Source organism: Rhamphochromis longiceps, linkage group LG6, assembly GCF_057381845.1.
Source record: "Rhamphochromis longiceps isolate RC_006_pf linkage group LG6, R_longiceps_female_GT1.1, whole genome shotgun sequence".
In the NCBI taxonomy this organism is placed as follows: Eukaryota; Metazoa; Chordata; class Actinopteri; order Cichliformes; family Cichlidae; genus Rhamphochromis; species Rhamphochromis longiceps.
The window spans coordinates 23,617,963-23,634,192 of NC_140562.1; the positions used below are offsets into that span (position 1 = coordinate 23,617,963).

Sequence of the window (16,230 nt, forward strand, 5' to 3'; positions counted from 1 at the left end):
TTCCCACTTAGAAGCTGCAGAGGGCTCAGCAGTGAGTGTCAGAAGGTCACCAGTACGGCCGCATGGTACCTAAAACATAAACATGTCACGACAGCATGCTGTGTACCAGTTTGTGTTAAATACGAGCAATATACATCACACAAATTCTCATGTTTAAAATGGATTTTGTGTGAGAGTGATGTTGTGGTTGTGCCACATTTATTTTATTAAATGATTGTACAAATAAGAGCAGCATGTTGTAATGTTTTATAAAAAAAAAAAGAGCTGCACATCTCACCTCATCACTTTATGTATTTTGCCTACCATTTTCAAGTTGTTGATTTTAGATTAAGTTGTTTTCCTATGGAGCATAAAAACTTGTGGTGCAGTTGCGTGGAGATTTGTTAGATTGCATTTTAATTCATGTCATTTATTGTATTATAACCAGAGTGGAACAGCCTCTAGAAATGACAATAATGCACTGGTAAAGTGATGCATTGTTCTTTGCAAATACTGCTAAACTGCAAAAAAAAAATGCAGATGCCATATTAACAGCAAACTACTGTGTACTCTTACAGTGTAATATAGTATAATTTCTGCCCCATTTCCACTTAGGGCAATCGTGGATCTCACTCTGTTGCTTGACTTTAACCATAACTCACTGACAAATCAGGTCCCACAACTTCATTTATGACACAAGAAACACAAAGTATGGTTAAAATATTTTGGAAACCTGACAAAGCCATTGCTTTAGTTATCTCCAGTTCCACACTGGTGAGCACAAACAGTCATAGAAATGGAAATGTTTAGCTCAAGCCATTAATTTAGGTAAGAAATTACAAAAAGAAAATTTTTTGCTATGACAGTAGCATTTGGATGATTAAATACTGGATATTGATGTAAATCAACAAACAGTTTACATTGCTAAAACAATAACAGTCAAACCACTGACAGTATTATAGTGCAAATATTATATTCTACACAGCACAGTGTTGTATTATCTGTAAAGTATAAAATGCTACTATATTAATGTAGAGTGAGGGTTTGTTCAGCTTACCTTTCCCTGTGAAATGGTTCTTGTCAGTGCGGTGCAAGTATTGGGTTTCAATCCCCTCTGTTCTACATCAACATTTGAGGTGTGAGGGTGAAAATTAGGCTCGAAAAAAGTCTTCGCATGGACCGTTCAAGACTTTGATTAATGGTGCTCATGATTTAGCACCTGCTGTTTTAATGTGGCCAGTGTAAGAAACTGATCTCAACTTGCTTGCATGAGCAGCTTCCCCATTTTAAATAGCTACCTAAATTTATCAGCTTTGTGGAGTTCACTTCAACCTGCGTGTGTTATGAAATGCTTAATAGCTCACATTTGAGTTATATGAAGGGGGGCGAGGAAGAGGTGGGGGTTGGGTCAATCATATGTGATATGTCTCTCTGGATGACATTCATTACAGGTGTTTAGTAATCATTAGTGAAATTATGGGTTATTTTCATTTTTTATTTCTCGTTCTTTTGCGCTAATGAATTGTGACCCTTAATCCATTCATCTATCAGGCGAATGCGTCAGCAACAGCAATGGGAGAAGATCTCAGTTTACCTATATGCTACTTGAACTCTAGACCGCTGATGTTATTTTACTAATATCACCAGTTGAGGTGAAGCTATACTACTTTATATACAATTATATTTTACTCCAGGTGTTCCCAAACTGTAAAGCATAGTCCATGGAATCCCAAAATGCATTTTAGTACACCCCTTAAATAAATATGCTAAAGTTGTTTTCACCGCTGCCCTACACCACATTAGTGGCACTGAGAGCAGAAGTGGGATTTGAGGGTGACAAAAGCTTTATGCCAGTGGCCTCTGTCCTTGATATTGCTGTCAGTGTGCCCTCCATATGCAGCAACTGTCGGCCCACCCCCTCCTAGCTGCATACCACCAAACTGGGGCCGAGTCCAGAAACAACACTTGTGTCTTCAACACTTAGACAGACTTCTCATAACTATATTATTATTATTATTATTATTATTGTTATTATTATTATTATTATTATTATTATGCAAGACATGAGGATTCTGTATTGTCTCTGCTAGCAAATAATCATCATGAAAATATTCCTTCATGCAGTTTACCCAAACTTTTTGCCAAGCCCCAAATGGCTCAGGGTGTGATGTGGAATGAGCTCAACACGTGTAAAAAAAAATGTCATTCTCCACCAGCTGATGGTGAGTGTTTCTCTCCATCATGTTCACAGCTGTTTCGGTGAGTGGGTTAAGCACTGAGCACATTCATGTGTCCACAAATGTTAAAAGTGCCAATACGTTACATCTGGTATTCATGCTACAGCAACTTTTGTTTTCCTTTCTCTAGATTATTTGCTTTTTATTTCAACGCACTTACATTTTCATGCACGAACATGGATATGTTTTTTTATGGTTTGACAAACGTTTTCTTAGTTTTTATATCTTCTTTTAGCTTTTGATGGGGCAGCCTTCTTGCTTCAATTCTTTATGTTTGACCATACTTTGAATATCTTGCTATGGTCTTATATTTATGCACAATTAGAAAACAAAGTGTAACTGTTGTTGGAAAGAAAATAATACTAATGTTGAAAATGATTTGTTGAAAATGTGCCACTTTCCCATTAAAAAAAATACTACTTTCCAAATCTTCCACTTTAAAAATATTTTATGGTTTCAGGACAGATAAGTAAATAATTAAAATAAAATGGAAATGTACAATTAATATTGTTGTTGTTGTTGTTGTGGTTGTTGTTGTTGTTGTTGTTGTTAATAAATTAAATTAAAAAAATACACCTATCTTATTTTTATTTAGTAAATTGTAAAGAATATTGAGCAATGCTTGTATTGTTTATGTAAGTGAAACTAATAATGGACTCTGGAGGAGCTGTTCTTGGAGAAAAGGTGCTGAAAATGAACTTTTTGGATGTTGATTTCAGAAGACCGATCTGTTGCTACAAAAATAAAGTAGCTGCTTGAGCCTGAGAGTAACCATTAGAGAAACCATCGTGGGACTTTCCTCTCTCTCTCTCTTTCCTACTCCCCTTCTCTCTCGCTCTCTCTCTCTCTCGCTCTCTCTCTCTCTCTCTCTCTCGGCTCTCTGTCCCCCTCCGTCCCTCCAGCCTGCAGAGTTTTCCGTCCTGTGTCAGGATAACATCGTAAACGAGGACCACCTGACGGTAAGACCGGACTAAATGGAAGCAGCGGAGAAAACTCTCATTTACCAAGATGACACCGGACTTCACAGGAAGCTGCTCACAGATGACAAGGATAAGGACAAGACCGGCGGTAAGGACCACGCCACCGAGACGAACAGCGACGAGTCCAATTATGTGGATCTGGACGTAAAACCTGACTGTCCCAAAACGGTTAAAGTGACTTTTACAGGTGTAGGGAACCAGCTGTCTGTTATCAAATGCGACAGTTCAAATCAGGGGGAGCAGGAACGAAAGAGTAAAATCATTTCGAGCAAGGACAAGCAGGACACCGTCCCCGGGCTCGGATCGGATGAGCCCCAGTCGGAAACTCTGACCAAACTTCCCAACACTGATCAGGACTCCGAGAATGAGAATCAGCGCCAGGTCGAGCTCGACCCGAGTGACTGCAGCGACAATGTGTGCAGTGAAAGTGATGAGCTCCGGTACACGGACATGTATCTGAACAGCAAGACGGAGTCCGATGACGGCGCCAGCGCCTTGCTGTCCGACCACTGCGGCTCCGACACCGTGGAGGACGAGTCCCACTATATCACCACGCACGAAATCCAGCTAACCGAGCTCGACCACGACGTAGATTACGATTTAGGCCGCGGGACCTGTTGGGAGTTTGAAGACGACAACCTGGTCTATTCCTTTGTGGATTACGCCTCTTTTGAAAGCGATGATACTCAGGAGGGCACTCTGATACTAGAGGGCAGGGGCCAGGCGAAAGTGCAGTCAAATCTCGGTGGAACAGTTGTCAGCACTGAGCAGGAGGAGAGCGATCTTTGTGATTCGGACAAATGCGCCAGCTCGGACGAAAGCGTGTGTAAAAATCCAAGTGAAGACCTTAGTGAGGGGAAAATCCACCTGTCGATAAAAACCTCCTCTAGAGCAGTTAACGACCCAGTTAATGCATTTGACAACAACTTCTCTGAGTACAAGAAACACTGTGGAGACAAGAGCAATTTCTCTTTTGTGAGCCCTGGCGCCAGCGCGGGGCCCCTGTGCGACAGAGCCCCATATTTCATCCCTGCTCCGGGCCGTCAGCACCTTGCAACCAAACTGAGACGGAAAGATATTAATGAGTATTCCAGCGGAGCGTCCAGCTCGATCAGTGAGCTGGACGACGCTGATAAAGAGGTGCGTAATTTAACCGCCAAGTCTTTTAGGAGCCTGGCATGTCCGTACTTCGATGCTATTAATCTTAGCACATCTAGTGAATCTTCTGTCTCGGAATACGGCCTCAATAAGTGGTCGGCTTATGTAGACTGGAATTATGGAAACATAACGCGAGGCGGAGAGCGCAGCGTAATTGCGCACAAGACTTCCAGGGCAACGCTGGAAATGAATAAGAACGTGGAAAGTAAGAAGCATGGTAAGTCTGTTACCGGCACGAAAACCCCGCAAAACAAAACATGCGCGCTAAATAAAAGAATAACTTCACAGCAAGCATCATCTTCCAGCAAAAAGATCCAAGTGAAAGATCACGTTCAGCCAGTGCAGCGCGGTGTCACGTTGAATTTCCGCTATAATGTTGAATCACATGAAACAGCTGATTCAAAATGCCCCAAAAAGGCACGACCCAATGGGGCTACCGGGGCTGTGCTGGCCAGGTCTGGGTATGAGATGCAGTATCATCACACAGATAACCTAGGAGATACTCACAAAAGGGCAATTTTTGCATCAAGTCTTTTGAAAAATGTGATTTCCAAAAAGATGCAATTTGAGCAGGAGCGCAAAATGGAGAGGGGTGAAATCTGTGACACATCCCCCTGTTTTCAGATAAAAGATCCAGAGGTGATGAGAGAAAGGAGTCCGGGACGAGGCCTACAAAGGCAAACATCAGAATCGGGCTCAGGATTCACTGTGAATTCTGCTGATGATCAGTGTCCCGAGGTTGGCAAACAGAGTTCCTGTGGTGATGGAGAGGAAACAAAAGGCAGCAAAGCACCAGATGATTCAGACAAGGGACAGGATGAACTCCAAAAGGATTCAACCATCCACAGTCAAAGTACTTCATCTAATTCATTAAAAGAAGATGATCCAGAACCTGTAAAACAGGTCGAACCTCCATCTGTAACCGGCACACAGACTGCAGCAAAGGAAGGATTAGACACCAGCAGCATGCTGTCAAAACTTCTTTTTGTTCCAAGTTGCCAGCTACACTCAAAGGAGAAGAACTTTTCAGATTTACTAAGACACACACCTGACTCTGTCACACCTGCTGCTTCACAGAAAAGTGAAAAGGAGCTGAAAGCGAGTAATAACGGAAACAAAGAAGAAAATGGGAAGGGAGGGAAGAAACCCGAGATAAAAATATGTCTGAGAAGCGTGAAAGAAAATAAAGGCTGCACGCTGAATATTGCCAATCTCCTAACCCCTAAAATAAGTTACAATGTCAACACGTTCAGGACAGCAGATGATACCAGAGTCCCCATTTTGTCAGCAGCCGACAGGGTTCCAAATTTCACTGTTAGAGACATAAGAGACACCAAATGCAAGCTTCAAACACCAATATATCACGTAAGGGATGTACGCAAGTTGGTAAAAAGCTCATATCGCTTTGTTTCCTTGAATAATAGTGGCAGTAAATGTTCCACAGCAGCTGATAAACCTGAGGAAAAGGCAAAAACAGAGTATGTTAAACATTTATTACCGTCTCCTATTGTAATCAAATGCAACTCTGTTAAAACAAATGTCAAGTCAGAGAAAACTGCAGCACAGAAACAAGCAGTGACATCTGAAAATCCCCAGAGTGAAAGTGGACCTTCTGCTTCTGTGGCTAACAGGGCACCACCAGTCATAACCAAGCAGGGGTGCCCTGACCAATCAGACATTCAAACGACTCAACTGGTGAAACAGAGGCAGGAGAAGTTTGCAGGTGAGACGGTGGAAAGGAGAAATGAGGCGGCAGCTCCAAAACAAGATGCAGTGGAGAAAATAAAAGCTGCTGTCAAAACGATGGAGCAGCTTTATTTTTTTGACAAAAATGAGTGGAAGCGCAAGAGTCAGGCTCCACGCCCCATCACAGGCAGCCATGTGCTGTCGCTTATTGCCAGGGAAGAGCAGGGAGCAGAGGTGCCCGAGGCGGCAAGCACCGACAGCACTCCTCAGTCAGAAATGGGGAGGCCGCACGAAGACAAAAGAGCCCTCAACGTCATTCATGTTCCATATGACAGTGATGCTTTTAAAACACAACAAAGCAAAACATTTACTAACAAAAGCGTCCTCCATTTTGGCAGCAAGGCTTGCGTCAGTGTTAACTCAGACAGCAGCTCTGCATTTCCACTGCCACCAACTGTGAAAAGCTCCACAACTCCAGCGGCTCCACTGTCTGTGAAAATAGAGGAGCCAAGACATTGCCAGGTGGAGAATGGAAAGGTCAAAATCAGCCCCACTAATCCTTCGGTTACACAGGGCTGCTCGGACTCTGAGAACTATTTAACCATACCAGGGATGGCCTACACAAATGAAATCAAACTTTCAAACCCAGAACACGATTCGAAGGAGGGCAATTCAAATAACAGTAAAGTCAATGCAGCTGACCTCAAGGCACCTGAGCAGAAAACTTCTCCGTTAATCATGGAGTACCCAGGCACGAGCATCTACCATCACTCAACAGCAGCAACAGGGCCTCAGAAACAGCAGCAGGTGCTCTGTTTCTCTCCCTACCTCCCAAATGTGTCGCCTACACCTTCTACTGGAGAGCCAGCGCAACAAACCCAGCGCAAGATGCTTGTGGACCCCACAACTGGACATTATTACTTGGTGGACACTCCCATTAAAGCGACCTCTAAGAGACTGTTTGACCCTGAAACAGGTCAGTACGTGGATGTACCCATGCCTCATTCACCTGCGGCACCTGTAACCCCGGTGCCTCTTTCTGTGTCTCCCCTGGCACTTAACCCAGGAGGATATGCCCCCACCTATATGATCTACCCAGGCTTCATCTCCTCACCCGCTATAGCAGCCCAGACGGTATTGCCACAGTCCCCATGTTATTCTGAAGATGCAGGTGGAGAAAATATCAAAAAGAATATTAGTCCTCAGCCAGAAAGTAAGACAGCAGGCACAGAGAGTACATATTACAGCGCAACAGGAGAAACTTCCCAGGCGCAGCTGCAGTTACCTGTGAGTTTGGGACTTCTGACCACCAGGGGAAGTGGCAGGAGCTCAGAGAGAAAGCCAGTTATCAGCATCACAACGCAGCAAGGTCCAAGAATCATTGCCCCTCCCTCCTTCGATGGCACAACGATGAGCTTCGTAGTGGAGCATCGGTGACCAAGAGAACGTCTCGTCATAAGTGATGTAAGTTTTTCACCTGCTCATTCAGACTGGCAACTTGTATGACTCAGTATTTACCTGATTTCACCTCACTCCAACCGCTCTTAAATTTTGAATCTATTCTGTTGGAAGCAGATAAAAGACATTTATTTTTTTGTAAATCTTGCTCAGAATCTTAATATCAATATGACTGCTCAAAATCTCCTGTGTGTGATGTCATGATGTATATTTGCAGTCAATTTCTGATTAGACACAAAGGATGGAAGGAATAATAGTGCATTTAAACAAATAGCATTTAAAAACAGAAAACACACACACACAAACAAAAAGCAAAATTTTTTCCCCAATCTGAAATTTTAGTTTGTTTGTTTTTTAAATAGAGATAAAAAGCAAAAACACTGGGATTTGAAATTTCTGTAGAACAATATTTTTTTTCTGACATATGGAAAAATAATTGCTCAGCACACTCAGCACATAAATCTAGCTTTTCAGGCAAATTCTCATTAAGATTTGTCCTGATCATGATCTATAATATTTTTTGATATACATGCATTGCTCATCTATAGCGCTTTTTGATGTACAAAGCCCCACCTTGGATTTGGGCAGGGGTAAAAGACTGGAAAAGTTGTACAAAGGCTAAAATAAAATTACCTCCAAATTAAATTGCCTAATTAGTAAGAGGGTTTTAATCATCTAAAGTGTTGACAGGACACAGTTAAACAACAGATATTCTTGATGGTATTGGTGGTGTCAGAGGTTGGGTGAGGAGTTGGCTTTGGCACCTATAAAGGCCCAATTAATGCTAACTGATACATACAGATCTTCAAGCAACATATGCTGTCATATGGATAGTCTTTTTTTTTTTTAGGAAGGCTTTGTTCATTTCATTAATAATTGTAAACCAGGCTGTGCACATATTTAGAAACTAATTGAGGAGATGGAATTTTGTAACAAGCAAGATTGGGGAAAGGTTTGGCTTTCAAAACTGCAGAAATTGCTTTCAGCACTTTTTAAGCATCTGTTAAAAGAAGATACCATAGAAGACAGTGAGAGATATGCCCTGAACCAACATTTCAGAAGCATGTTGCTGGCATCATATTCAAAATAAGCACTATTTAAAACAAACTTTTCGGTTTTAGTATATGATAAGGTGCCTCTGCACTTATTTCAAACTAATAAAGATATCATTGTGAACCAATTTGTTCTGGTTATAATTGGCTATATCTGCAGCGCTTAACCTAATTACACCACCACCAAATAATATAAGGTTTATGCAACAGCTACATTAAATAGAGGGTTAGGGTAATCACCAAGATCTTTCTTAGGTTACTGTAGTGGTTAATCTGCCAGCATATTTAAGGTCTTTATATAAAATGATAACTTTAATGCTCAAATCTAAATATTGTTGTTTAATTACGACTTTTCAAAGGTGCTGTTTTACAGAAAAGCTGAAAAAATACACATTAAAAAGCACATTACTATTTTTTTTTTATTCAGGCAGCAAAAGAAAGAGAATTCCAGTGTGCTCGAATCTGGATATAAAAACATTAATTCAGTTCAGTGAATTCAGTAATCTTTAGTCTTAAGCAAGGTTTTGACAGATAGCTAAAATATTTGTGTTTTGTTGTTTTTATTGCATGTGAATAATACATTTCTAAAGCGCTGTACGTTTTGCAAGTGCCTTTTTACAAATGTGCTAGCCAAATTCAGTACATAAAATCTCAACAGAATTTAATGCTGTTACTTTCAAGGAATCTCCTGAAGTCCGTACCAAAACTTATAGAGATTCACATTCCGAGGCTGCTCGTGTGTTACATTCAGATGACCTCACCGACTCGTGTTTTTTCATTATTTTGTGCCATAAATGTGGTCAAAGCAGCAGTCCAGCTTGGATGCTATAACAGTGACATGTTAATAGACATGCAGCAGCTTCATGACAGGTAACCCGACTCCACTGAGCTCGGCTGGACTTGCAGTGAGATTGGATTTTCAGCCATGGCCCAGAGCTTTTCTCTGCATTACACATCGTCGGGCTATTTTGATAGTGTGAGACGACTTTGTTTACATGGTTTATTCTCAGGGTTGGAAAGTGTCACAGGAAACTATTCCAGTTAGTGACACCTCACATCAAGTTATTCTTAATCCGTTATAAATGTTTTAATTACTTGTATAACTTTACAGTTTATTAGTGTGTTCGTTCCTTGCTTGTGACATTTCACAAATCCAACAAATATCTTGAGAAATAATCAGTTCACAGATTGCAAAATAATTAACTCCTAGGTGCAATATGTTTATTGTGCAGTGAAGGTGGACACAATGTAGCCAATATAATGTTAATTTAATTTAACCAAGTAATACAAGCAGTGGGTTCAGAGGGCTAAAATAATCTGATCACTAATTTTACAGAATAATTGACTGTGTAGTTTAAATGTAGAGCTTACGCAAATCAGGAAATAATTTTAAATAATTTTATATAATAAACAAAAACCTGAGTTTACAGTACTGTGGAAATAAAATTTAAACAAGAGATCTTTGTGGTGGTAAATGGTACTGCAGCACAAGTTTTATTTGCACTGGTTTTAAAGTTTTCACTCCAAAAGTTTTACAGTAATAGAATAATAAGGAGTTATATTTCACATTGTTTTGTGTCTAACTTACATTCCAACCTTACTTCTCAGGCCATTTTAAACTGCATACATTTTGACCTGTAACACCAGCTATGACTTTGTACAGTTGAATCATGGACCTAAATACTGATCTAAATTTTAGCCATTGGAACTTACTAATTACTAATGATGCTTTTGTAGCTATGAATTAAAATTGAATACATGCATTTTAATATAGTCAGAAAAAGTTAACAATAGTAAGTAAGATCAAAGTGATGTAAATCCAGGAAGCTTTTTTTTTTTAAATTTGGTTGATTGACACTTTTTAAGAAAATCCTAAAGAGCTCTACAACAGAGGTTTTGCAGTAACGTATAAACAGCTTGTCAAAAGGTTAAATCTGGCTCACTGGATGGCTTTGGAAAAAGTAAAAGCAGAAGAAGGCCAGAAAGTTTGGATTTTTAACTGCATTTTTTCATTTTTCATTTTCATTTATTTTACAGTCTTGTTATTGTCCAACAGTACCAAAGGTAAGCAGCCTAAAAGATAAACCATTAAATTACATATATTAAAAACAAATTCCAATCGATAACACAGAAATGCCTATATACTGTAACATTTTATCGGGTGTCTTTTTTGTTTGTTTGGTTTACTTTTATAGTAGGCCCACACAAACATCAAACAAACAAACAAATAAATAAAATGACACTTTTGTGTATTTTAAACATTTCTGTTTACTGGATTGGTCCTCTCAGCATCAAATTGGGGTGTGTGTGGCCCACAATGTGTTATGTTTGTGCTATGCTTGTTTTATCAGCAGATGTTTATATGAACACAGGTTGACAGGTTACCAAGGCAATGATCTGAGTTGACAAACATCAACAGCAGTTCTGCAAATGAACAATTAAGAAGGGCATAAAAAAAAACCCACCAGCAAAACAAACCAAATATAAATGCAAAATTATAAAAAGAAATCTTTTTAGTGTCATATTCTTTCTTTTCTTTTAGATATACACATATACACATTTACAACTAACCACAGTCCATTCTCAGCTAATGTGTCAGAGCAATAATACATCCCCATGAGCATGAGGGATTCATGTCAGCTGGGTGCGTGTCAGGCAGAGGCCTAGCGCAGGGTTGAGTAGTTGTGTGAAGGGAAACCAGGGCGTGTGCATGTGTGTCTGCGTACGTGTGTGTGTGTAACTCGTGTCGGTGGGGCAGAGGGACATGTGTGTGTGTGTGTGTGTGTGTTGGGGGGGGGGGGGGGGGATTGCTGGGATAGTGATGCAGGAGGAAAAGGTCAGGCAATGCAAAGTATTTGTTGTGCTGATGCAGGGAGAGGACAGCTGCTCGGAGAGATCAGATGCTGTTGCAGCTCCAGCTTGGAGGCGATTCTGCGGGACTCTGATGGGGTCAACTTTTTATAGCCCCCTCCCCCTCTGCCTATTCCTAAATGGGGAGAGGGAGGTGGAGGGCACTGCTGTCCTTCTATGTAAACAAATCTAGTAGCGTGCCCTCAGCAGTGATTTGGCTAAATCTGATCAGCTGGCTAAGGTTGAGGAAATCTGAAGAGTGAATGCGTTTCAGTGGCTGGTGAAAGTAGCTCTTTCACAAACTGCACCATACAGTAACTTTTCTCCTTTATGTTTTCAACTTGTTTTCACAGCATCCATCTGACTTTAACACCCATGTTTTGTCTTCTTTATCACCTTTAGATGTTTCTGCTGAGGATTCTGGCTTCAGTCACTGTAAGTTCAGTTTTCACCTGTCACCCACCCCGTGATCTACTCCCAGGACAACCTCCACCACCATCATCTGCCCCCAGTTCTGTGTTGTTTAAACTTGCAGCAGACATTACTGTATACGCATTGCAGTGCTACATAGGGTCAACTCAACATTTTTGCCACGCTGTCCTGCTGAAGTTCTGATGTGAATAGGCTTATAATACTTTCCATTCAGCTGCTGTCAAGATCTGTTGAAATGCTGTTTGTGCCCTGCAGCATGCTTATTCAAAAGGAAAAAAGGCAAGTCTTCGCTTCCTGCTCAGTGTTATTCATTACTGGCCAAAAGCAACTGGTTTACTGATATTTTACTGTCGCCAAGTATTTTAAGCAAGACTATGTAACTTTTGAAAAAACATATTTAACCTAAAAAAGGTTTAATATGTGCAAAATAAAATTCAACTTTATTAAAGTCCGCATACCCAAGATTTGTTTTCTATAACCTCTTGTGATCATTACGCTGTACCTGACCTTACTGAGTGTGTGTGCAATTCATTAACACTACTGTGTAAGGATGTCACAGGTCCCTATGGTTTTATCAGAAAAGTAAAACAAAAAGTAAAGATGTACCTGACAAGAGCACATGTTGGTTGTCTGCTGCGGTTGATGCTTGGTCACACTTATTCTAAGCTAACAGCTAGGCATTGCGGTCTTGTTTATCCCAGTGGGCAAATGCAGTACGGTATTAGAGACAAATATGAGATTCTGGTGTATCAGCAGGTATCAAAAGAGGTGCTTTGAATTTGCTGTTTTCATCTGCACACATCAGTTGCTCGGTAGGACAGAGGATGTCTTATTCAGGTCCGGGGCATTGTAGGGCTTATTTGACTGGCAATCCTGAATGCCATGTGAATGTTGGGGACAGTGCAGGTAGCAAGTGGTGGGTCCCATTTTTATTTATTTTTGGGGTATCACATTGCTCAACTTCCTACATAAAGTTTACATCATTTTGCATTAAAGCTTCTAACATTAGATCCTTCCTGGTAGTGGATCAGGGCCATTTTAAAGAGGTCAACCATGCTCAGTGGACACTGAGCAACTTCTAGCCACAGCAAAGGCTCTGTCTTCCTGTGGACACTGGGATCCTTAGTAGCCAGGTAACATGTAGAAGATCCCAAGACCACAGTACACAGATCTTTTTTGGAATTCTGAGTGAATTAATACTCCAAGTGAATTCATCCATGAGAGGATGGACAGAGAGGTTGATAGCAGATATTAGTACCACATCAGCAGTAATGCAGAGTGGAGTGGAAGCGCTGAAGTGAAAGCTGAGCCTGGCATCAAACTTCTCGACTTACCGGTGGATCTGCTTTCTAACCCTACCCATTAGTCATTGGAAGAATGAGGTTGTAGATGCAAGCATCTGAAACAAGTTTCATTCGCTGGGTGATGCAAAGAGAGGGTGATCTGAGACATTTGAAAGAGACGCTGCTCTTCAGACATCTGATTTCTCTGGAGGTATTCCAGACAGATCCAACTGGAAAGAGATCACAGCACAGAGTCAGAATACCCTGGAGGGATTACATAGGATGTGGCTAGGGAGAAAGACATATGGGCAACTTTGTTTAGCCTGCTGTCACCAAGATCAGCCACAGAAAATGAATGTATGGGCTCCAGTAAAATAATAAACAAGATAACATAGATACCAAGCAAGTCGATTCTGTATGACATATTATTCATTTTCACACTTAAAGGTTTAGGTATGTAATCTTATTTAACCAAGAAAAATAGCCAGATGGGTGTAATGATAATGGTATCTTTCATTCAAGTACTGCTTTCCTCCATTTGATGTTTGTGCCACAGTGGTTGCTGTTCAGTGGGAGTTGCATAGTCTTGGTTTTAAATAAAACATTTTTGCTGTACATCATATGATCCACATTTTGCACAGGGACCATTTGTCTGCACTTAATTAAAAATGAACACGACAGATTAAGACCTCACTATCTGTATATATTTTTATTCTTTTACAGTCAGTTCAGTCAAAAAAGGAAATCATTTATTGTTGGATTTAAAATAAATATATTGTAAAGAATTCCCTACCAAATATATGTTAAAGAATAATCGGCTGGCATTACTATGTGCTGTGTTACAACTCACCAACATATTTTTCACATGCACAGCAGCAGCATTTCCATGTTTTTGAGCAGTCCATGCCCATGCTTGTCCTGAAGTCTATATAACCGTCCTGTCATGACTCACGAAATGATGCTCAAACCTGCTGCATAACTGATATATTGTATGAAGTGGTCTGCATTTATATTTTTAAAGCATGCTCAGGAGAAAAGTAATACACTATGTGTGTATGCCAGATGAAACAAAGCTGGGACTGTGGTTTATTAGTTTACTTAGGTAACTAAGTAGCGCTGGGCTTAATGCGTCAGAGCCAGCTGGGACATTTAGAGGATGACTTCCTCTATTTGCTTTGGTTCAGTTTACACTTTTGTGTACTGAGATGGGGGCTGATGTGTGTCTGTGTTTGTGCCTGTGAGTTATGTGTGGCATTTGAGCATTATGTGAGTACAACGAGGAGTTATGTTACTTCGCTGCAGACGTGAGCATAGACTGGTCATGTGTTTGGTTTGAGTGATTTTGCATAGCATACGGAGAAATGCCAGTTTAAATCTAAATCACTGAGCAAATACATTCAAATATTTTTATTTGAATACTTTTTTTTCTTTTTTCTTACCTGTTTCCATTTGAATATGCAGGGGCATCATGTGTCATTGTGCTTGATTTTACTCAGTTATACAAGCATACATGTAGTAATACTGCAACATGTAGTTTGCTATTTTTATCACATTTCCTAGTTACACGGATTAAAGGTATCTGGACATGCTGGACAGTCTATGTACCTTAATGTAAAATGCAATTTTTGCAACTTTTATTCTTATGAATTGATTTCATTATAACGGATTCATGTGCACGAGCTGCTCTTTGGAGCATGTTAATGTTGCCAAATTTAATTCATTTTGAGGTAAATGTAACTGAGATATGTAACTGTAACTAATAACACTTCCTTTAAAATTGTAGGTTTGCTATTGAATGAAATCAGTTTACTCCATTGTAAAATGAGAGCAGTGCAAATAAAGCAACTGATGCTACTGAACATTTATTTATTTAAAATTTGTACAAAATGGCAGAAATGACCTAAGAGATGAAAAAAAAAACAATTTTAAATAAATGAATGACACATTTTTTTATTTTGAAGTACAAAAACGATAACACTGCCTCCCAGTTTTGAACTTTTATGTGTTTCCCCAGGTGTCCAAGGTGATATTTTCCTAAGTCTAGATGATTTTATTTTTATCACATTAACATATCATTTTTAAACCCTGTGAAATTTAATTAAGTAATATATTACAAATTGCAGGCTCCAGTAAACCAGCTATTCTAATGTTGTTATGAATGTAAAGCATAATTTCTCCCATGCATTTTATGAACACCATGTATGATTTTTATCTGTGAATAATAATAATGTACTTAATGCACCTGTCATCAACATTGTCAGCAATGAATGGCTGTAAACACTGGTGGTAGCAGCACAATGTAGATTTGTTTAATTTTGTTAAAATCTGATTTCATTTGAAAATAACATTTTTCATGTTTTCAGGTGAACTTTGCCCAATATTGCACTGTAACGTAGAGATAATGTAATTTCTTTGAAAACTTTCTTGAAAATGTTTGTCAAATAACAAACAAATACAACACCTGCTGATTTTGAGGTTTAATGTAAGAAAGTGATTGCATCAGTGCTTGATTTTGTATTAAACAAGAGGGATACGGTGAGGTGACGGTGGTTCGAGATAAGTGCAAAGGCTGTATGAACGGTTAAAGGAAAGGGGCACATGTTTCAATGAAATGTCCTCTAATGAGATACAGCTGTGTATTACCCACAGCCTTTTCTATGCATGATGTCAACTGTGTTGCGAGGCTGGCCCAGGAACAGGAAGAGGTCAGTACGACAGCTGAGAGATACCTTGAAAAGAGAAGTGAGTGCTGTGTTTGCACTTACAACTTGGAAAGTATAAGAACATGATTAGTGACTGTTATGTAGACTGACAAGCCTACATATGTTTGCAATAAATTCAAAATGCAAGCTACTGAACATGTGTGTGTCCATTTTAATCATTTTAAGGCCTCCTTGTGTTTGAATGACATGCATTTACTGCCACTTTCAAAACAGCTGCGCTAATATCAAACATTTGTTTAACTAAATAAAATTAATGTTTATTCAATTAATCTTTGATAGGTGGTATCATCAACAAGGAAATGATGTGAATAAACAGAAGCTGTGCTTATTCATCAAGATACTCTAAAGTGAAACCCAATACATGTTTTTTTGCAAGAAGCAGCTTTATTAGT

General features: G+C 39.7%; 1 protein-coding gene across 1 annotated transcript; it reads left to right on the top strand.

Moving 5' to 3' along the window:
* The first annotated feature begins 3,138 nt into the window (after positions 1 to 3,138).
* On the top strand, positions 3,139 to 15,960 carry LOC146668004 (uncharacterized protein C4orf54 homolog). The gene is made up of 2 exons (XM_085409816.1): positions 3,139 to 7,504; positions 11,803 to 15,960. The coding sequence occupies exon 1, from the start codon at positions 3,191 to 3,193 to the stop codon at positions 7,475 to 7,477; it is 4,287 nt and encodes a 1,428-aa protein (XP_085265942.1). The 5' UTR covers positions 3,139 to 3,190; the 3' UTR covers positions 7,478 to 7,504; positions 11,803 to 15,960.
* The last annotated feature ends 270 nt before the right edge of the window (positions 15,961 to 16,230 follow it).